Consider the following 23,425-nt stretch of genomic DNA (forward strand, 5'->3'; position numbering starts at 1 on the left):
TGAGAAACTTGTCTTGAAATCAGAAGTCAAAGTCCTGGCCTACATCAACCTTCACAGAACACATTTCCCTTCAGTAAACAGCCACACATTGATGGTTGAGTACCTCAGGATAAAATAAAGACCTTAACTCTATGTATTCTTTTCATGACAGTACAACTAAGGGGTTTTATTTTCGACTCGGCATTTCAGAAGGGAAACCTGGAGCTAGAAGCCTATCTCCCTAGCCCTATCTCCGACCCAGCACCCATGCCTCCCCCAGACGGCTGCCAGGCGGGATGACGCATTCCCCAAACTCGCTTGGAGCTTCTCATTCTCCGCATGCCTTTGCTCAGGTTGCAAGAACTTCACCCTTAACTTGCACCTGTGAGATTCTACCCTCCTTTATGGCCCAGTTCAAAAGCTCTCAGAAAGCCTACCTCAGTTTTCTAACTGGAAAGCGCCTTTCCTTCCTCAGAACTCCCACAGCAAAGGCACTGCTTGTTACCAGACACTCGTAGATCTGCAACCCGGGCCCATTCCTTACCGGCTGTCTCACCTTAAGCAAGTAATTTAACCTCTGAGGCTTGGGCTTCTCATCTCTAAAGTGTACCTTTTAGAGTTTTTGATAAGATTAAATAAGAAAACTTGAGCGAAGTACTTAGCAATATATATTCAACAAATGATGGCTTCTCCCTAGTCCTCCATTATGAATTTCTGCCACGTTCATGATTTTGTGCTTCTGTTATCACTCTCCTCATCCAACACGCATACGTGTGTGCACGTGCGCACATGTGGCTACCAGCTCTATGTAAGCAGAGCTGGGCGTTACTCATCTCTGTAGTCTCCTAGTGCCTCATACTGAGACCTGTGCATATATAGAAGGCACTAAAAATATTTGTTGGAAAAAAAGTAATCAGTATATTAAACACATCAAAAACATTTAAAACTACAAATGTTAGAGCCAGAAAACCAGATGGCTTTTCAAAAGAAATAAGAATTAACAATTAAAGCACCAGGTACCATTTCTCAGAGAGTAACAATCTAATTGCAAATAGATCCATCAAAGTCCCAGTTCCCTGTGAACACAACAGCAAAGGCGGACAGGGCGAGTACCTTCAGTCAAATGGTCAATCGTTTATTTGCCCCACATCCTCAATTCTCATTACCTTCTAGCCTTTGAATCTCTTCAGCTGTCACTTCCAGTGTTTGATCAGATAGGGAAGCAACTTGGATGACCTGATAGAAGAAAGAATGAAATGTATAGATGCCTGTATGTCTTTAAACAGAGGCAGTTCTGTCTTTTATAACAGACGAGGAAACATCAAACATCAAAGATCTCTTGGTTTAAGGAACTGTCAGTGTCCTCCACTGGAGACTAAATCTCAGGCCTCCTCATTTTGGGAATGGTAATCATACCGCAGATGATAGTTCCAGAAAAAAAAAAGATTCATTTAAAACATCACATAATAAACTTAAAAGACCAAAAGGACAATTTAGGATAAGAAACGTGAATAAATAATCATATATATTTCAGTCTCAACACGCAGTACTTACAATGACAGAATTGAATCAACAATTCTACATGCAATGAAGAAATAAATATAATTATGAATATATGTATCACAACACTATACCTACACACAGTTTTTAAAGCACTTTTCACAGCTCAGCTCCTAAGACCCAAGATCCACCTTGAGGTACATCAATGAAACTCATGTTTGGGGGCCAGAGAGACACTTTACCCCTAATTTTCAAATGAAAGAAGAAAGTGACTTTCCCAAAGTAACAAAATAGCCCATGGCAATCACCTGGTTTCACGGAGAAAAATGTCCAAACAATCCAGAGACCAGAATTCTAGATTCTAAATACTAAATTAAAGCGTGCAAGGAAAAAAATAAAACCTAAACCATAAGTGTGATGGTTTAAAGGTGGAATGTACACTTTACTTTATAAAATTCTTATCAAAGAAGACTGTTCATACTACCCTTGAATGAGCACACACATCACACATCAATCTTCCCATAGGTGAAATGTAAAGAATCAGAAGAAACCCTTCTGCAAACATTACTTAGCCGTGGAATTTAGAAATACTCACATAAACCAGCACAAATTAGAGTCTTTGCTCCAATGGAGGATCGTTCAACTTACCAGCTGGGCAAAAGTTGTAACTTTTAGTCTCTTGAAAAGCTCATCCTTTTTGTATCTATAATCTGAAAAGCAGGATAGGACAAATAATTTTCTAGGTATATTTTTCTTTCTTAGAGGTACTCATTCTTTCTAGTCGTCAAGTTATGTGGTATAATTTTCAAGTGATTTATATGCTTTTCCATATATTATCTCATATACGATCCTCATGGTATGGTCAAAATTAAGTGTGCCACACATTCTTATCACCTCTTTATTCCCCTTCCCCCCCACCCCTTGCTTTGGCTGGTAGGAAACCTAAAGTTGAATTTACAAGCCATCCTTTTGTGTCTTGTGACTTTAACCCTTGCATTTATTCTATCCGCTTACCCTTTTTCCCTTTTACTCTGCTGTCTTTCTTTTGACCACCATTTTTGTAAGCCACTTTAAATCCTTTTCAGAACAAAGCAGGGAATAAACGTCTGCATTTTGCAAATGAGGACAGAAACCCAGAGAAGCTCAGTTGCCCCAGGTCAAACAGGTGGTAGGACATTCACACCCTATTATTCTAACTCTGCCCTGAAGGGAGACCGGTTCTGTTCCTGAGGTTACAAATTATGCTGGAGACAGAGGACACTTCCCCCCCCCCCCGCCCCCCCGGGGTACCATGCTGGGCATAAAGTTAGGCCTGGTCCTGATAATCTATTCTATCAGTTTCTCCACAACTTCACTTCAGTAAAAATCCACCTACTCAGTGTTCCAAGATGAAAAAGTTCCCGAGATCTGTTGTGCAGCAGTGTCACATTTAAAAATGGTGAAGATGGTAAATGTGATGTTATATGTGTTTTTTTTTCTTTACCACAATTAAAAAAAATCATTCTGAAACATCAATATTTATTCAGTGCTATCTTGACAGTCCTGAGACACGACTCAAATGGGGGCACTTCTACGCCTGTTTGTTATTAACAGTTCTTGATATCACATTGACCAGTCTTAAAATTTAGCCAGTCTCACATGACCTAGTATCTGTCCCACAGAGACATGCTAAAAGTTAGCTTCCTTAAAATTTCCTGAAGATGACTGCCAATTCTGAGTTTTCAGCATCGAACTCCCACCCACCCTTACGCTTCCCTTCGCTTCTACATTTTTATATTGGCGCCCATGATTCCTTAAGTACTTCCTCATTATTTCCGAATTACTAAAGGTTAGGGGGATAATTACTAAGGCCTTCACAGCATAGAAGTCGCAGAAACCGAGAATCCTAGCAACAAAGGAAAGGATTAAAGGTATTTAAAAGTATTTACCTGGTGTTCCTAATCATTTCCACGAATTTTCCAAAAACCAACACAGAACGAATCCTTTGGAGGATAACGTTAGCTTGGTTGACCAAACACCTTAGGATTCAGAGTCAGGAAGTAATAGTACTTTAAAAACTAGATTTGTGTCACTATATCAAGACTCCTGTTACAATGAATTCAAGCTTCTCTGTTCTCCATGTCTCAAAGAGAGCCATCTGGCTAGTAACTAACCATTACTTCTAGAAAATTCTCAGAATAGCTTCTTATGGATACAACAAGGTAACAAACCTAAATGCAAAGGAACTTCTAAGACCTGCCAGGATGCAGACCCAAGAGGCTGGGCAGAAGCTTTCAAAAGTACAGCTGAATAACCACAGTCTCCTCTCAATTGCCACCAAACTGCCCACCAAAAGTCATTTATATAAATCACAATGGCAATAAATCAGCCAATAAAAAGAGTCAACAGCTTTCAAGTAGCTTGCACTGTGACATTTCTCCATTGATACTCTTTTGGTATAGTTACATAGTTTGAAATATTTCTCCACTTCTTCACATTCCCAGTACAAAATGTACACATTCAAATCCCCTTTGACTAAGTAGAAATGATCTCAAACGAAAAACAGGCTCTACTATGTTCTACGGATTGGCATTTCTAGCATCCTCTCATAGGTGCTGGGCATCCCGCTGCACATTTGAGCCTGAACTCTACATACCTGGTTCTTGTTTAGAAGGACAGCCATCGGTAGGACTTTCTGACATTATTACTCAGAGATAAAAGATCAAACTAGATGTTTTACTAGTAAGTTTTAAAGCTTATAAAAAAAGGCTGACTTGGAAAGCTCTGTCGTTCTGTCCTTGCAAGTGCGAACAGAGCTTTAAGGATGGAGCTTCTGCTACGGTCGCTTCTCCCAAACTCTGGGATGGAGACAAAAAAAATCCTAGTTTCAGATACGTTATCAAGTTCTGCTTCTCCGGTAAGTCTGGAGTCTCAGAATGCCTCTCTCGAGTTACTGGAAGGACAGAGACCTGACTATCTAGGATGCTTCACACTGGGTCCAGCTAGTGTCATCTAACCACCAGAAGCCAAGAATAGGCTTTGTGAGCAGTCAATAGACACAGAGTGTCTATTTTCCCGAGACAGAGTAGAAAGAATATTCAGATTACAAAGGAATTCTGCGTTTTCAGGGTACTGTTAAAACGCGTTACTAGCAAAGGGAAGTTGGGCTCACAGTGGAAGACAAATCAAAGGAAGTAACAGAACAGGTTTGTGATTTCACAGAAAGACATGGCATCTAAGGTAACCCACAAAAAGTGATGGGTCTAGGATGTCACGAAACAAGGCAATATTCTCCTCCCTTTTGACCCAAAAGAACATCTACAACAGAAAACAGGAAAAGAGAAGGAAATAGCTTCCAAAATGTAGATCTCAAATCAGAATCCGAAATAATTCTAGTCAGGGAATCAGCACAAAGTGTGTGAAACAAGGTGAGAGGGGCCTCCTGTCTTCCTAAAAGGAAGTCCAAAACTTCTAAAGAGGGAAGCAAACATTTTCAAGGACTCTATTCTAGAGGTATTGGGGGGCGCGGTGGAGTGTGGGGAGACCAGCTCCATTTAGAATTTAGATATTAGAGAAACCACATTGTGCTTTTAAGAAATGTTTTAAACAGGGTCCAGCAATCTGGGTGGAACGGGACATTTTCAGGGGACAAATCTTGGTGTGGACATGTGAGCTTACATTAAGCTACGAATGGATAGGAGGCAAAAGGAGATTGCAAGCCCAACCAGAAGCAAGCCAGCTGAATTTTACCTGCTGTGGATGAACTAAGGACGACAACAGTGAAGCATGGGTGAGTAAATGAGATTTTTTTCAAACAGTTTAAAATGGTAATATATACTTAAAGAATATATACTTATGTAATGTAAAATATAATAAAAGTACAAAATCTGACATAAAGGATCAAAGAAGAAAAGGATGGTGTGACATTACCCATGAAAAAACAAACGTCTATAACATTAGCCCTTATAGCTGAACACGGCAACTATCAAGAGTCAGCATAAAGCTGTTCCTGAGTCCACACTATTGGCTGGGGTTTCTTAATACCGCGGCAATTCAAAAGAAGCAGAAACATTATCATTTAAATTAAAAGGCCTGTGTTATAAAAACAGAAGTTCTGGTTTATTCTGGGTTGGTAATATTCTCTTCCCGAAGGATGTGTATTACCAGAGCGAAGTTCTGAACTACGAACCATCAGAGCGCCTCTCTACTACCATCAGCTAACTACTCCCCTGGCACTGGGTTCCTCTCCTGAGGAGATGAACAAATCCATCTTAGGAAATAGATGTTCCTACTTCTTTAATTCTGGCCTTGCTGTGTACCCTTTCCAGCCATTTTGGACACAGGTTGAAAAATTATGATTTTTGTGCAAGGGCGACGCACTCGGTGACTAGTAGCTTATCTTTGAAGCAGATTAGTTTGTAAAAAGGACATGCATGAAATATGATTTTTAATTAAAGGAAAGCAGACTGCAATGAATTCATAAGGCATAGCACCACTTTAAGCTCGCTCTCTCTTACCTCTCAATGTCTTTCATGAATAACTGATTAATTTATACGCAAAAGGAGGTTATGAAAGAAGAGATAATATTATTCCTATCTCGGGCATAGAGAAAACGAAGAAGGTAGGAAAGATCATGACCTTGAAAAAGGTCGTGGAGACTGCAGTGCAATGAAACCAGAAGCTCGGACTCTCGCTGCCTAACTAGAGAGCTCATTCTGCATTTCAACACTAACATCTCCGGTGGGATGTCAGTCGGGCAGAACTCGGCCCTCAGGCAACAACCTCAGCAGCTGGCTGGGATGGTACATGGTGTTTCCCACATCCTCCTCGGCACCTGCCAGGCTCGCCCGCCTCCCACAGATTTCCGTGCCTGTCAGCTGTAGGATGGGGCTACGGTTGTTAATAACCAACTTCTAGAACTTCAGGGCTCTATTTTCCCAAACCGTCAATAGTGTTACTCACTTTTTTTGATCTCTTCTAGCTTCTCAATGTATTTAGTCATACTGTTACCTAAAAAGAGAATACGATAGGCTTTTAATGGAAGAAAATGAGTTAATACTGTAAAAACAGAATGGAGTACAAGTATTCCCCAAGCCTTCCTATCCGGTTCTTATGGAATCACAGTAGGTAAATGGGCCTCATTCACATTCTTCTGGATTATACAGCCTCATTAAACGATGAGGAATCAAGGGGAAAGTATTGGCCAAATGTATTGAAAGCGTACATACCCAATAAACACTAGGAAGCCCCAGGCCATACAGATGATCACTTTATATAATCTTTTTTTTTTTTTTCTTTTTGAGTCAAGGCTTTCCTCCTCCTTTTATTCCCCCATAATCTTTCTGTGGGGAAGATGTGCCAAGGAGAAAGAAAGAAGCAATGATCTCTGAATGTCTAAAATGTGCCGCTGTGGCTACCAAGCAAGCCCTTGCTCTCTGCTTAGTCTTTGTGGTTTCCCTTGCTTTCCTGAACTTGGTCTTCAACTATTCGTGCTGATGCTGCAGCCTGACCTAGACCACACAGTCTGTGCGCTAGTATTCACCATGGACTCCCACCAGTGCGGAGAGCACCAAGCCCTCGTGTTCTGCAGCCTGGTTCTACAATACCAGGGGCTAGCCAAGGTGGTTTGGAGGGTTTCCATACACTAAAACGGGGCCAGGATCCTTTTGGTTTCCGAACGAACTAAGGTCTAGTTCCCAAGCCACAGGCTATTATTTTTTACTGGGCATGCTTCAATTTGATTCAACACGGCAAGCTCTGCCTGGCATTCGAAAGATACAGCAAAAAAGGGGAAAACTGTTTCAAAGCTTCTCATTTCTAAAATTGTGCTCCTAACCTTTAAGCCTTGGGAGGAGCTAGTCAGATTCAGTCCCAAGTTCAGATAAAAGAAATGCTTCCAATTAATGGCATGAACTGATGTTTTTTCAGGACTAGCCTGAGCTTTTCTTCACGTTTTAGGTCAGAAGTAGAGAGAGAAAATTCTTGCTCTGAAACCCAAAATACATTTTCAAAAAAACAACTTACATCACGTTATTATTAAATCTTTACTTATGAATTCATCAGGGAATAAAATTCCAGAGTCACAAAAATTTATTTTTTTCCACCTGAAGACACACACTCTCCGGATCAGGATGAGACAGCGGGAAACAGTATAGCCCTACAGCCAGACTGTGGCCTTCCAAAAGCCAGAGAGACATGACAGCAGTCAGGGAGGCTGAAAGGCCTGAGCCTTCTCAGGAGAGACACTGAAAATGGCTAAGAGGTCCAAATAGCACCACAGACCAAGAGTAGAATCAAATATGATCTTTTCTAGGTTCTTCAGGCTGGAAGTGACCTGAGATGTGACCGGATCTCCGGAGTGGGAACCACGAATTCTTCCTCAATGCACACCCTTCTCCCCTGCAACTTTGACCTCAGGCGGGAACCCACTGGTCAATACAATGGGGGAAGAAGACAGGGCAAACATTGTGCTCACTCTTCGGTGTCCTGCCGTCTTATTCTGAAGCTATTTTACATAATAGGTTTTGGTTACAAATGTTCCTGAGTCCCCTACATTTGCGTGTTGCTGACCCAGCAGTTAGCTTCTTTTGGCGGGGCAGCTTCGGGCAGTCTCGTCGGAAAGCTAAGGTACAAAAAGGATCACCGATTTGTTCAGTGACACAGCAAATTAGTAACTAAGCCGGGCTGAATGTTCCCAACCTCCTGGTTTGTAATATGGCTCACAAAAACATACTCGTTGTGCTGTTTTAAAAACACGATTTCACCGTGAGGTAAATATGTAGGAAGTGTGACTTCCCTAATAGTAGCAGGTGGGACCCATTTTATGCTCTAAATTCCCTGAGGCACACCACACAAGGAAGACAATAGCCAGCCGTATTATATGGTCTTTATTATTAAAAACATCGCATTTCCAATCTAGAGCGGTTTCCACTAGCAAAGTGTCTGAAGGCCATTTCTCAATCAATCAATTATCAGCATTTTCCGAGTATTTACACAGCACTTCATCTTTGTACCAGCAGGGCCTCACACCAACCCTGTGAGGTAGGCCGGCGCTCCTACTGTCTCTCCCACTAAAGAAGAAGGCAGGCAAGCGCAGTCTTTTGCAGAGGTATACAAATATTTGGCAAAATTAAGCACAAATCTGAGAGGGCGACCGATAAGAAGGTCTTTTCATTATAGACATTCATTCTATCGAAGCAGTGGGGAGAAAGAGAAAATGGAGGATTTCTGCATTGTTTCAGCTGGAGAAAGACACTAGGAATAGCTGACACAAAAGATCCTTAAAAATGATTTTAGAAAATATGAAATGTAGTATTGTACCCCGCTTCATAGAACGCTTACATCTTAACTACGCAGCTTATCTTACTGGATCTAATTGCATCTGAAAATAGGCTTTTGACTACCTTTCAAAAAGACTAGAAATGAATCAATTCTATAATTGGCTTATTTATAAATGCAGCTTTGTTTCATACAAAAGGAGCTTAAAAGACTATCAGCAAACCAGTTTTTTTTTTTTTAACTGAAATTACACATTACTGCTAGATAAATTTTCTGAGACAAGACTTTGATTAAAAAAAAAAAAATGTCAGTGGCTCCCCATTGCTTCCTGACTAAAGTTTAAACTCCTTGTTCTAGAGCTAAAGGCGCCAACGTCTTACCTGCCTCTTCAATCTTGCCTTAATTACTAAACTTGACAAACTCTCCGTTGGTCTTCTGTTCTCTAACATGTCATCTTGTCCATGTAATCATAATAACTCACCCAGCTGGAAGTGACCTTTCCCTCCTCTGAACTTCTACAGCACTCAGCTCAGCACTCACAAGGCATTTATCATTATACCGCCTTATTTGTGTGCAAGTCTTATCTACCTTCTGATACTGAAAGCCAAAGACTATTTACACACACACACACACACACACACAGAATCTTTATCTCTTCCATTGTCTAGCATAAAAGGTACTTGGAATTATTTGCTAAGTGAAATATACTATGAAGATCTACTACCTGAAGAATCCTTATAATGAATTATTTTATAACACAAATTATCATGCCCCAATTTGGCTTGAGTTTTTGGACACCTGATTTTCTTTAAGCTATGCACAACTTGATTATTATTATAGTATATGTTATATACTACCTATGTAACATCCATATTATTTCAAGACTTGGGTAACCTCGAAATGTGTAAGGTGGTATTTAGCTTCTACTTAGTTTATAATTTAAATTGCAAAAAAGATATATATATATTTATTTATATATATACTTATATATATATAAAAGTTGTGCAATTAGAATCAAGAGAAAGAGACAACCCAACTCTATCAATAGTGCTACGCAAGAGAGAGAACAATCGATAAACGGAGTGACTCGTTCGTTAGATTTTTTTCCCTTTGTTTTCCTATAATTTAATAACATTATTCGCACTGAGTCAGTAAGGAAAGCAAGTGATTTTGAGCGGCAGTAATCTAAAGTGGGCAAGATTTATAAGGCACGAACTCAGTTGCTAAGAGACAACTCCATTGCTTTATTTTTCTTCAATATTTCCCTCTATGGAGAAGTTCTTTTGGCTCAGAAGGAGCAGAAAGCGTGAAAAGCGGCACAGTAGTCCTTTGTTAATCTCAATAAGTTATATGAGTGTATAGTGCTTTCTGGTTTATAAAAGGCTTTTACATACATTTCTTCCTTTGACATAAAAAACAGAATTAAATACCAAATAAAAGTGAAGAGTACCTAGTCTGGTAATGAGTTTGAGTGCTTAAGATCAAGGCTATTAGCAAATATTCAGACAAAGTAGAGACTAAAAAAGAAAAAAGGACATGACTAGTTTGTGTGGAGATAACAAGAGTAATGTGAATTTTTAAAAAATTAAAAGTAAGGCTAGAAGAGATGCAGTGGAGAAAAATCTACAGAATTTTAGAAACCTGGACATTTGAAATTAGATTGGATAGAGATTGAAATGAGAGGCTAATGCAGGCGAGGAAAGAGTGTAGGACACTGACAAAGGGAGAGCCCTGTGGTTTGGAAAGTGTCCTTTCATCAGCCTGTGGTGCTGCGGAAGGGAAACCCAGAGAGGGTGCTTGAGAATACACAAGAACCCTGTGGTGGAGACCCAACAAAACGCCGTCAGGGATTTCGTCAGAAGCATAATCCATTCATGGCACAGTCTGGCAAGGCTGGGGAGCTGGTAAGAGACACCCAGGCACCTATGGAACAAAAGAAATATTTGAAGTTCAAAATGATTCTGGTATTTCTAGCTGTGGCTATATAGCAGTGTTTGAGTTTATAGGAGAAGTAGAGTCAGAAGCATAGAAATAAAAAATAATCTTTACCCAGGAAGAAGACAGCAGTCTTTGAAGAACTCAGGAGGTGATTTGGGTGAAGACTGGAGATACCACGCAATTCTTGATTTCTTGTGATTAACTCTGAATTGCTCACTGTTTGGTAAGAAAAGATTAAAGACCCATCTATTTAGCCTAGAAATGAGGAATGCTCACTCATACCTGTGCTTATTTTCACTGCTCTGACTGCAGAGCTTAAAAACATACCATAGACAGGGGCTCCTTACTCTCACGGGGCTATAAGGTTACTCTTGTGCTCTCTTAACCAGGACTCCTCACCCTTTGCACCTGTTGGCATACATATAAATGATAATATTTGAACAAAACGCTGGTGTAAATGCTGGCTGCCCCAGGCCCCAGTGGCTACCCAGAGAGCTAACAGGACATGTATGGTGGCACATAACCAACCGGCCGTGGCACAACAAGTGGAAATGTTCTCTGAATACACAGGGAGAGAAATCACAAAAATGCATAGAAAAAAAAAAACATTAAAATCCTCCCCTGAAATTGGGGCTCCTGGGTGGCTCAGTCGTTAAGCGTCTGCCTTCGGCTCAGGTCATGGTCCCAGGGTCCTGGGATCGAGCCCCGCATCGGGCTCCCTGCTCAGCGGGAAGCCTGCTCCTCCCTCTCCCACTTCCCCTGCTTGTGTTCCCTCTCTCACTTTGTTTCTCTCTGTCAAATAAATAAATAAAATCTTTAAAAAAAAAATCCTCCCCTGAAATTGACTTTAAAATAATTTCTAAGTTTGAAACAACAAAAAAAATTGAACACTAGGATAGCCCCACACTGACTTTAAAATAGTTTTAAGCAATGAAGTACACTTTGGCCCTTCCAAAAGCTATTATAAAACTAGTTTGGGAGACTTCTTACTCCAGGAAGATGAAGTAGATGTATTTTACTCCTCCAGCTAAGTACAACAAAAACACTGGACAACCTACAAAATGGGAGGAAGTATTTGCAAATCATATTTCTGATAAGGGTCTAGTATCCAGTATATGTAAAAGAACTCTTATAACAGAGCAATAGGAAAAAAAAAAAAACAAGTACAAACTAGGCCAGTGATTTGAATAGGTATTTCTCTATAGGAGATACACAAATGCCAATAAGCACATAAAAAGGTGCTCAACATCATTAGTCATTAGGAAAATGCAAATCAAAACCACAATGCGATACCACTTCATATCCGCAAAGATGACTATAATCAAAATGATGGACAGTAACAAGCATCATCAAGGATGTGGAGAAAAAGAGCCCTCCTACATTACTGGTGAGAATGCAAAGTAGTGCAGCTGCTTTGGAAAACAGTTTGGCAATTCCTCAAAAAATTAAACACAGAGTTACATCATACGGTCCTATGTGACTCCTAGGTATATAACCAAGAGAATTAAAAGCATATATTCCCACAAAAATTTGTACATTAATGTTTATAGCAGCATTATGGCCAAAAAGTATAAACAACCCAAATGTCCATTAACTGACGAGTGGATAAACAAAATGTAGAATATATTTATACAATAGAATATTATTTGGCAGTAAAAAATAATGAAGTATTGATACATGTTGCAACATGGACAGATCTTGAACCCATTATGCTAAGTGAAAGAAGCCAGACACAAAGGCCACATATTACATGATTCCTTTTATGTGAAATGTTCAGAATAGGCAAACTCACAGATACAGAAAGCAGATTAGTGGTTATCAGGGACTGGAAAAAGTAAGGAATGGGAAGTGATTGCTCTTGGATATTGGCTTTCTTTTTGGGATGACAAAAATGTTCTGCAATTAGAATGATGATGGTGTCACAACTTTGTGAATGTACTAAAAACTTCTGAACTGCTTAAAAGGTTAACAGTGTGAATTTTATGGTATGTAAATTATATCTCAATTTAAGAAAATAACATATCAATTATAAAAAAAAATTGATTAAAAAAAAAACAACCCTGGACATTATTTATAAAATAGAAAAGAAGACTTGATAGGTTAGAGAGAGGAAGGCAGACTGGGGACCTCAGGACCCAAGAAATGGCATGATAGTTGGGTTACTTGGCTTTTTGTGTTATCTGTCTGTCTGTCTGTTTGTTTGCCTCATATATCTTAGACTTGGAGCTAAAGAAGCCAGGATCCAGAAACATCAATGGAGAGAGAGGAAAAAAAAAATCCCTAACAAAAGCCTGCTGTCCCCACCCAAAGGCCTAGGGAAGGGGCAGCCTAGCAAGCCAGAAAACTGTCAGACAATAACTGCTTTACTCCAACCAAACATCACCCTCACCTGTCAGCAAAGGCTGGGGTGGGGGAGGGGGGGTGCGGGCTTGATTTCTATCCTTGCTGGGCTATGATGAGGTGACATCAAAGCACCAGAAAGAGGATCAAGGAGGTGGGGATGGGAAAGTACTCAAAGGTATAATGGCTGAAGACTTCCCACATTTGACAAGAAACATAAATCTATAGATGTACATAGAAGCCCAATGAATGCCAAACAGGATAAACCCAAAGAAACCCACATCAAGATACATCATAATCAAACTTCTGAAAACTAAAGAAAAAAAGAACCTTGAAAGCAACAAGAGAAAAAAATGACACCTTACCTATATGGGAAAAACAGTTCAACTGATAGCAGATTCTTCATCAGAAATCATGGCATCCAGAAGAAAGTGGAACAATATTGCTCAAGTGCTTAAAGAAAGTAATTGTCAACCTCGGCTCCCACACTCAGAGAAAATACCCTTCAGGAACGAAAGGAAATCAAGACATTTTGCAGATGAAGGGAAACTCAGAGGTTTTACCTTTAGGGTAGGGTTCTTTAGGGTAGGTCTTACCAGCAGACCTACCCTAAAGAATGGCTAAAGAAAGTTCTCTAATCAAAAAGGAAAAGTAGGGGCACTGGGCTGGCTCAGTCAGTGGAGTGTGTGACTCTTGATCTTGGGGTTGTGAGTTTGAGCCCCACATTGGGTGTAGAGATTACATAAAATAAAATCTTAAAAAAAAAGTATTAAAAAAAAAAGAAAGGAAAAGGAAAAGAAGGAATCTTGAAACCTCAGGAAAGAAGAATATAGAAAGCAAAAATACACATATGTACATTTTTTCAAGTGCCTATGGAATATATGCCAAGATAGACCATATCGTGAGCAATAAAATGAACATCAATGCATTTTTAAAGGTATTTTTAAAAGATTTTATTTATTTAATTGAGAGAGAGAGAGAGCATGAGCAGGGGGAGGGGCAGACTCCCTGCTGAGCAGAGAGCCTGACATGCGGCTCAATCCCAGGACCTGGGATCATGGCCTGAGCCGAAGGCAGACGCTTAACCGACTGAGCCACCCAGGTGCCCCTAAAAGTCACCATTTTAAAGTGTATAATTCATAATACACAATATCTTCCCGAAAACAGAACAAGAAGAAATACTTTCCAACTCATTTTATGATGCTGGTGTTACCCTGCTACTAAAACTAGACAAAGACAGTCCCCCCCCCCACACAAAAAAATTACAAACCAATCTACCTCATTAATATAAACACAAAAATCTTTAGCCCAATAATAAATAGAATTGAGCAATACATAACAAGAGTTACACACCATGACTAAGTGAGGTTTAGTCCATAGATGCAGCAATAGTACAATATTTGCACATCAAGGTAATCCACCATATTAACCAGCTAAAGACAAAATCATATAATTATATCAATCGATGCAGTGAAACCATTTGTTAAAATTCAACAGTTATTCATGATGGAAAATTCTCGGAAAAACAGGAATAGGAGGAAACTTCCTCAATCAGGTACAGCTAACCTTGTACTTGATGATGAAAGACTGAATGTGTTCCCCCTAAGATCAGGGAAAAGGCAAGGATATTCACTCTTATCGCTCTTATTTGACATAGTTCTGGAAGTCCTAGCCAGTGCAATATAAGGCAATAAAAGGAAATAAAAGACATATACGGACTGGAAAGGAATAAATAAAACTTCTTTTCTGTAAATGACATTGCTGTCTACAGAGAAAAGCCCAAGGAATCTATGAGAAAAGCCCAAGGAATCTACAAAAAAAAAAAAAAAAAAAAACACACAACCAAAAACCCCAACAAACAAACAAACTCCTCTTGTACCTAATAAGTGAATCTAGCAAAGTCCTAGGATTCAGGAGAAACATACAAAAATCAGCTGTATTTCTATACATTAGCAATGAACACGATGACACCAGAATTAAAAAGACAATACCATTTACCATTGCTAAACAAAAAATGAAATACTTAGGTGTAAATCTAACAAAACATGTACAGGACACTTATGCAGCAAACTATACAGTGTTAATGAAAGAAACCCAAAGAAGATCTAAACACATGGAGAGACATACAATGGTCCCCCCCTTTATCCTCAGGGGATATATAGTCCAAGATCCCCCCCATGGACACCTGCAACCACAGATAGTACCAAACCCTGTATGTACTGTGTTTTTCCTAAACATACATGCCTATGATAAAGTTTAATTTATAAATTAGGCACAGTAAGAGATTAACAACAATAACTAATAATAAAAAAGAACAATTATAATACATACTACAATAAAAGTTATGTGAAAGCGGTCTCTCTGTTTCTCAAAACATCTTCTACCCTTCTTCTTGTGATGATGTGAGATAATAAAATGCCTGCGTGATGAGAAGTGAGGTGAATGACATAGGCATTGTGATGTAGCATGAAACTACTTTCGACCTTCTGAGATACATCAGGAGGAGGAGTGTCTGCTTCCGGACTGTGGATGACTGTGGGTAATTGAAACTGGAAAGTGAAATCCCAGATGCGGGGTAGAGGGGACTACTGTACTATAGTAATGGATTGGAAAACTCGACATAGTAAAGATGTCAATTTTTCCTAAATTGATATATGGGTTCAGTGTAACACCTATCAAAATCAGAGCAATGCTTTTTTCATAAATGTAAATGAGATTATTCTAAAATTTACATGGATTCCAAAGGAACTGGAATAGCTAAAATAATGTGTAAGGAAAAATAAAGTGGGAGTAATCAGTCTAACCAATTTTAATCAAGCCTGTGAGATATTGGCAGAGGGATAGACATAGATCAATGAAACAGAAGAGAGAACCCAGAAATGGATCCACATAAATATGCCAAACTGTTTTTTGACAAAGGTGAATGTGCAAAATTCAGTGCAGGAAAGGCAGGCTTTTAACAAATGATGCTAGAGCAACTGGACATCCATAAGCAAAAAGTTAACTCTGATCTAAGCTGCATATCTTGTACAGAAATTATCTCAAAATGTATTATTTTCTCTCTTTTTTTTTTGATATTTTTATTATTTATTTATTTGAGAGAGAGCAAAAGCAGGAGCAGAGGGGGAGCAGCAGAGGGAGAGGGAGAAGCAGACTCCCCGCTGAGCAGGGAGCCTGACATGGGGCTTGATCCCAGGACTCTGGGATCATGACCTGAGCCAAAGGCAGATGCTTAACCGACTGAGCCACCCAGGTGCCCCCCCCTTTTTTTCCTTAATTTTTAAATTTATTTATCAAAGTGCATTGTTGACTTAAATGTAAAATAAAACTTTTAGGAAAAAACCTTGATAGAAAATTTCTGGGTCTAGTCTTGGCAAAGAGTTCCTAGACTTAACAGCAAAAGCATGGTCCAGAAAAGGAAACACTGATACACTGGACTTCACCACAATTAAAAACTTAGGCTCTTCAAAAGACCCTGTCAGGAGAATGAAAAGACAAGCTACAGACTGGAGAAAATATTTGCAAACCACGCATCCAACAAAGGAATGGTAGCTAGAATGTATAAGCAACACTCCACACTCAAGTTAAAGAGCAAACAATCCAATTAGAACATAGGCATAAGACATGAAGGGATACTTCACTGAGTCAGATATACAGATGGCAAATAAGTACACAAAGACCTGTTCAACATTGTTAGCCATCAGGGAAACACACATCAAAACTGCAGTGAAATGCCACTACTCTTCTATCCGAATGGCTAAAATTAAAAATGGCGACACCACCAAATGCCTGTGAGGATGTGGGGAAACTGGAGCATTCATTCATTGCTGGTAGTAATGTAAAATGGTCTAGCTACTCTGGAAAACAGTTTGGCAGTTCTCAAAAAACTGCAAATGCAACTATCATATGACCCAGTAATTGCACTTCTGGGTGTTTATCTGGGAGAAATGAAGGCTTAGATTCAAACAAAAATCAAAACATGAATGCTTATAGCACCTGTATTTGTAATAGTTAACAAGTAGAAACAATCCAGATGTCCTTCAACAGATAAATGGTTATACTGTGGCACTTCCATACCATGGAATACTACTCAGTAAATAAAAAGGTATCAACTAACAAATGTAACAACCTGAATGAATCTCCAGAGAATTATGCTGAGTGCAAAGCCAATTCAAAAAAAGTTGCATATTGTATGATTCCACTTATATAGCATCAGTGAAATGACAAAATTATAGAATTGAAGAACAGATCAGTGGTTGTCAGGGGTTAAGGAGAGGGTGAGGGTAGAAAGTGGATATGCCTTTAAAAGGACAACATGAGGGATCCTTGTGGCTGGAAATGTTCTCTATCTAGACTTGTATGTATCAACATCAGTACCATGGTTATGATGCTGTATAGTTTCCATAAGATGTTACTATGGGAAATTGGGTAAAGGGTACACGGAATCTCTCCGTATGATTTCTTAAAATTGTGAATCTACAATTACTTCAAAATAAAAGGTTTAATTAGGAAAACATTAGTTTAAAACTCTGAGGATATAAAAGGCTATAGGCAATTACTATCAATTATAAAAAGCAGACTGAAGTATCTCAATTTAAAAAAATTGAAATTAATTTCAGGTACTATTTATTATTAAGTCAAATTTTGGTTATGAATTGAGGAATGGAAGGGAAAGAAATGGGTTTTTGTTCACAAATCCCAATTCAATTTCCAGGAGAAAAACCTATGAAGATACAGACAAATCTATGTATCTGAAATAAACCTCAGCTCTTAAAAATTTTCATTTTAAGAAGGTTCTAAGAGAAATGCATTCCTTTATAGTTGTCTTTTAAATGTTATCTGGACCCCTCGAAAAAATATATGGCATTTTTAATCAAAGTGCTTCCTTCACAGAATAGCTTATTCCAGAGAGTGGGTCACAGGTGCAGCTGGGGGGGGGGGGGCGGGTAGAGATGGAGGAGTTGAAGGCGTTTGTGGTAGAAGGAATGAGGCTGGGGGAAAAGCTGGGACAGCTGGCCAAAGAGACAGTGGCCAGGCTTCACACCAGGTCTCTCGATGCATCATCGACTTCTTCACCCTGCGTTCAAATCCTCGTTCTGTCTCCTTTTATTGAACTTCAAGTAAATCACACAATCTCTGTGCCACAATTTCCTCCTCCTCAAAAACGGAGATAAAATTTTCTACCTCCCATCAAACAGGATATTTGCAAGGATAAATATCTGTACAGCTTGGAAATGTTTGAAAGAAAGGTCCCAAGAAATTGTATCTGCAAAGGTGGTTCATTTAAAACATTCCATTGAAGTTCATTTTATATGAGCAAACTTGCATAATGGAAGACAGTAATTTCGAAGGAGACTGGAGGAAAGAAAGACAAAATGAATGAGATTTAAACCAAGTCAGTATCTCGTCTGTATCTCCTCAGTTGTCCTCAGGTTACTGGTGGCAAATTCAGCATTACCAAAGGCATGTGGTGCCCCAATCCACTAGCAAAACCATCTCAATAGAATGGATTCGCCACAGCAGACTTTAAACGGTTGAAAAACGAAACGAATAAGAAATCACAATCTCACAAGCCTGCAGATCCACTAGGGACCTGGGGAGTGGTCTGCATCATGACACTGAAGAATGTTAAGAGCTTGGAAATAAGCAATGCGACTCTTAAATTTCATTTTACCTGAACTGAAGCACGAATTGAGTTTTCTCTGATATTTGAGTTACTCATTCAGGTCTGTCTGCCTGCACTTGAATCTAAGCTCTTTGACTGCAAAAGTCACAATTCACACTCATCTTTCTATGTCCCCTAGTCCATAACTTTGCATGTAGTTGGCACTCTGCAAATACTGAATTGAACAAATGTGTACAAATATTATCTATTACTCAGAGTTTAAAGGAATATATTTAAGGTGCTCCAAAAGAGAGGTCCACTCCCCCACCCCCGGATATTTATTTAGCCTCAGCCTTGTAACTTACTGAACAAGGTTTTCATCAGTTTCTCGATTTATAAGAAGCTAAGTTATGTAAATGGAAACTTTTACTGATAATCTGAAAAAAAAAAAAAAGCTTTCAAAGATAAAGCCTGAGCCTGGAAGGCCAGGGGGTGAGAACGGAGAAACTTTGAGCTTTGATTGACAGCAGGAGTAACAGCCTGCTTCTTGCCAATAATTCGTTATTGGATCTTTTTTTTTTTTTTAAGTTTTAATTTTCTAATATTTACTCACCAGTATCCAGTCTTGACTTGATATGCTGATACCTTGGGTTTTGTGGTATTCTTTTGGTCAGATACTAAAAAATAAGAAAATTCACAATTAATTGAGTTAATGTAAAAATAAGGGCAACAAAGGTGGGAAAGAATCAGATATTTAAAAAATAGAACAGATGCTAAAATTTCATCCAGTTTAAAGAAGGAAGGCGCTCTAGAGGCCCAACTGTCCCTTCAATCGAGGACTCTTCAGCATTTCCACAGGTGAAGATGGTTATCTTGTTTCTGTCAAAATATTTTCATTTTTTGTCAAAATAATCTCATAGCACTATGTAATTCGGGGGAAAAAAAAAACCCTTAAAAAATTATTTCTGACATTGAGCCAAATTAGTCTCCCTCTAAGTTCCATCCAATCCACTGTGACAACCCAGAATAAGACACGCCCCCCCCCACACCCCCCTGCCTCAAGAAATCTGTGAAAATAACTAAAGACAGCTCTCTCACCCTTCTTTTTAGTTTTACTCTTTGTACGACGATTTCTAGGCCATCTCCTTTGGACACCCTCTAGATTTTATCCACATCTGCCCTGAAAAGTAGCACTTGGACCCAGACCTGAGCACCATGCCCAGATGCCGCCGGGCCAGGACCCGGTTTGGCAGTCCTCCCCTGCTGCTTGCCTGGAGTCTGAGGCTCCGCAGATGTCACCATGATGGCATCTGCTCTTGGGGCAGCCGAGGCTCATCACAGGCCCAGGGTGAATTTGTGGTCATCAAAAAATGGCTATGTCAGGTCTCCCTTGTCCTGTACTCGGGGAGTGAACTCTTAAGTCCAAGCACAAGACATTTACACATATTAAGTTTCAGGGGCATTGGCGAAAGCCATTCAAGTGAGGGAAGGCTGGTGAATTGACATTTCAAGATATAGCTTTCTTGCTCAGGCCTTTTCTGGCCTACAAGTATGAACATCATACGCTCAGTCACAGGCAGCTGTAGAATATGAAATTAAAACTGGCCAATACATTTCTGGCTTCATCTTCCAACCCTCATACACATGTTCCCATGTTGACGTTGCCCGAGTGCTTCCCTAACTTGCTGCGCTCACTCAAGTCTCCAAGGCTTAGCAAACGTCTGCCTAGAATGCCTTTCCTTGACTTGTCCTTGGGCAGAACCTTACTTTCTCTGTAAGCTGTCCGAGGTGGAATCAGGCATTTCTTCTCCCTGGCTCCCAGAGTACCCTCTACCATTGTTTACACCCCGAGCTTCTTCTCTAGATTTCCTCGAAGGCAGGGACAATGACTTATGCATATCTGTATTCACCCAGGACCTAGTACGTGGTAGGCACATTTACTGATATGGAGCAAACAAGTGAGTGTCTAGAATGCAAAGTATAGTGGCACCTGGGTGGCTCAGTCAGTTAAGTGTCTGCCTTCGGCTCAGGTCACGATCCCAGGGTCCTGGGATCAAGCCCCGAATCAGGCTCCCTGCTCAGCAGGGAACCTGCTTCTCCCTCTGCCTGCCTGAGCTCTCTCTCTGACAAATAAATAAATAAAATCTTTAAAAAAAAAAATAGAGTGCAGAGTATCTTATAGTAATTACCTGGTTCCTTGGAAGAGAACACCAAACGTTATTATTATTTTCAAAAATTATTTTTATTTATTTATTAACTAATCTCTATACCCAATGTGGGGCTTGAACTCATGACCCCGAGATTAAGAGTCATTTGCTCTACCGGCTGAAAGAAAGAAGAAGAAAAAAAAATCAGGTGGAGAACACCAAACTTTAAAACCCGTATCATTTGCCCTTGAAAACACAGTTAACTACAGCATGTCCTGCTGGCCAGAGTTTTAGATTTCAGAGACCAGGAAGAATTTTTTAAAACTGGGGGCACCTATAGAGAAAAACCAACTTTTAATTTTGCCAAGAAAGGACCTTAAAAAAAAAAAGCACAAAACCTCATAACTAGCACCTGCCATTTTAATACCTAAAAAGTAAGGAAGAAAAAAAAATCCCAGAATAAAAAGATTGGTCCTTTAGTGTTATTAAAAAACTCGTGACATAGTCTGTGTTTTCCATTTCACTCCAGGCAAGTGAATACTTAGCATTGGGCCTCAGATGTGTGTGTGTATGTGTGTGGAAACCCTGAGCTATTTCATTCCTAGAGAAAGACTGGAAAACTCCGGTCTCCATCTGTCCAGTAACCTGCTGTCTTTAAGAGAAATCGACTCTAACATCAATTCCAACTCCTTCCTAGATGAAGATAGAAGATTCTTCAGTGAGAGAAGGGAAATATTTAAAGACTGAAAAGGGGAACTTTAGAATAAGATCCCCCAGAGGAAGACAATATCATAGCAAAACAAATCTAAAAAACCCAAAAATGCAAACAAAAAAACCAGGGAAAACATGCATCTGGTAAACTGAGTCAAGAAAAGCTAATAGTAGAATTCCGTTATCTTAGGCTAAGGGATTTTAATTTTTTTTTGTACTCTGTATTTTCATAATTTCTATATGCTATTTCCTGTTTTTACTTTTGTTTTGTTTTGTTTTCCACTAGTTTCCTAGCAAAGTGTCTTTTGAAAAACTCCAGGCTAGTCTCTGCTGAACCAAGGGGATTTGTCCATACCTAAGCCAAAATAGCTAAGAAGTGAGGATGTCTCTGGGGACCAGGTGTGGTGGCAGCAGAATGATGGGGGGAGAGAGTGTGGACAGCTGCAGTCGCTGGGCCCTTCCTGCCCCCGGTTTTCCCTTACAGAGACTAATGAGAAATCCATATGCTGCAAGTAGAAAAATGTAGTGTCTCTTTTCCATTTTCCCCTTTTGGACCCACTTCTTGTTCCTGACCTTCTGGTGCCAACCACAACGTAAAACTTGGTGCTTCACTCTAAGCAGACTACCATAGATTTTATGGAACTGCCATACTTTTTTCCTTAAAATTCTTGCTTTGGGGGTGACTGTTTCTTGACCTACTGACCAACTGGCTTTTTTCAATTACATAAACAGGACGGAATGGTGGAAAGTGAAAGAGCTGAGAAAAGAAGCTGTTTCAAGGACTATTCATTCATTCAACAAAGCCTTATTGAGCACTAACCATTCAGGCAACATTTACTGGAGGAGTGAGCCGCTCTGCAGAGGACACACAGCCATCCAGCTCTCGGTGGTGCTGGGAAGGAAGACAAGCCAACAAAGAGATACCACACTACATGATGAAAAGGAGAGGGAAGGAGGGAGTGCAACAGGAGCTTGTGGGATCGGCACCTGATCCTGAGTAAAAGAGTCAAGAACTATGTCCTGAGCACTGACTTCTGGGCCGAAATCTGATGGCCAAGAGAATTAGTCAGACTAAAGGAGTAATGGGTGGAAGCGGCAGGGTTTCTGGGTAGACCTGAAGCATAGAGGGCATCATGGGGTCAGATGAGGCTGAAGAGGCAGGGAGGGCAGTTCCTAAGGGCCTTGTATCCAGAGTAAGAAACCAGGATTTTTTTTCCTGTAGATGGCAATTTTGCTCCCCCTGCGCCCGGAGACGACTGTCAATGTCTGCAGATATTCTAGGTTGTCAGAACTGGGTGGTGGTGGTGGGGATGCTACTGGTATCCAGTGAGTAGAGGCCGGGGATGCTGCGAAACATCCTACAATGACAGGGAAGTCCCCCACGGCAAAGAATGAGCTGGCCCCAAATGTCAATAGTGCCGAAGTTGAGAAACCCTAGTGCAGATGATTGGGGAGTCATCGAAGAAAGTTTAAGGAGAAGTGATGGGATTATCTTTCCATTTTAGAAAGCTCACTCTGGCAGCATTCTGGAGAACTAATAGGATCGTTGTCAAGGATGGAGGCACGAAGATCAGTTAAGAGGCAGTTGTACTAAGAAACATCTGTGGTGCTAAGGAAGTGACAGTAGACACGAGGAAGAAGAGACAGTTTCAAGAAATCTTTAAAGATGTAAAATCAATATGATTGAAAACTGACTGGTAGAACAGGGGGAGGACAGTGATATCATTCCCCAAAAAAGGGACTTAAGGAGGAAGCATCAGTTGAAAAACATAATGTTTTTCACGTTGAGGCATGTTGAGTATGTGGTATCTGCGGGTTGTCCAAAATGGAAGTGGTGAGCTGGTTGTTTGGGTCTGAGATCAGGAGAGAAATCTGGGGTTGCAGAAATAAGATTTGGAGGTTGTTGGACAAAATCACCATCAGAGATTGTGTAAGATGGAGAAGAAAA

General features: G+C 39.9%; 1 protein-coding gene across 3 annotated transcripts in view; it reads right to left on the minus strand.

Moving 5' to 3' along the window:
- The window catches only part of CEP41 (centrosomal protein 41), a 48,115-nt gene that overhangs the window by 14,912 nt on the left and 9,778 nt on the right, over positions 1-23,425 (minus strand). For all 3 annotated transcript variants that reach the window (XR_013442876.1, XR_013442875.1, XM_036078377.2), the window contains exons 2-5: positions 19,233-19,296; positions 6,421-6,468; positions 2,128-2,189; positions 1,146-1,215 (exon numbers count right to left, since the gene is read on the minus strand). Coding sequence is in view for 1 of the 3 variants with exons in the window: in XM_036078377.2 (XP_035934270.1) it covers positions 1,146-1,215; positions 2,128-2,189; positions 6,421-6,468; positions 19,233-19,296 (244 nt within the window). In the remaining 2 variants the exon portion in view is untranslated. The remainder of the gene's footprint in view (positions 1-1,145; positions 1,216-2,127; positions 2,190-6,420; positions 6,469-19,232; positions 19,297-23,425) is intronic.

This window comes from Halichoerus grypus, chromosome 12, assembly GCF_964656455.1.
Source record: "Halichoerus grypus chromosome 12, mHalGry1.hap1.1, whole genome shotgun sequence".
NCBI lineage: Eukaryota > Metazoa > Chordata > Mammalia > Carnivora > Phocidae > Halichoerus > Halichoerus grypus.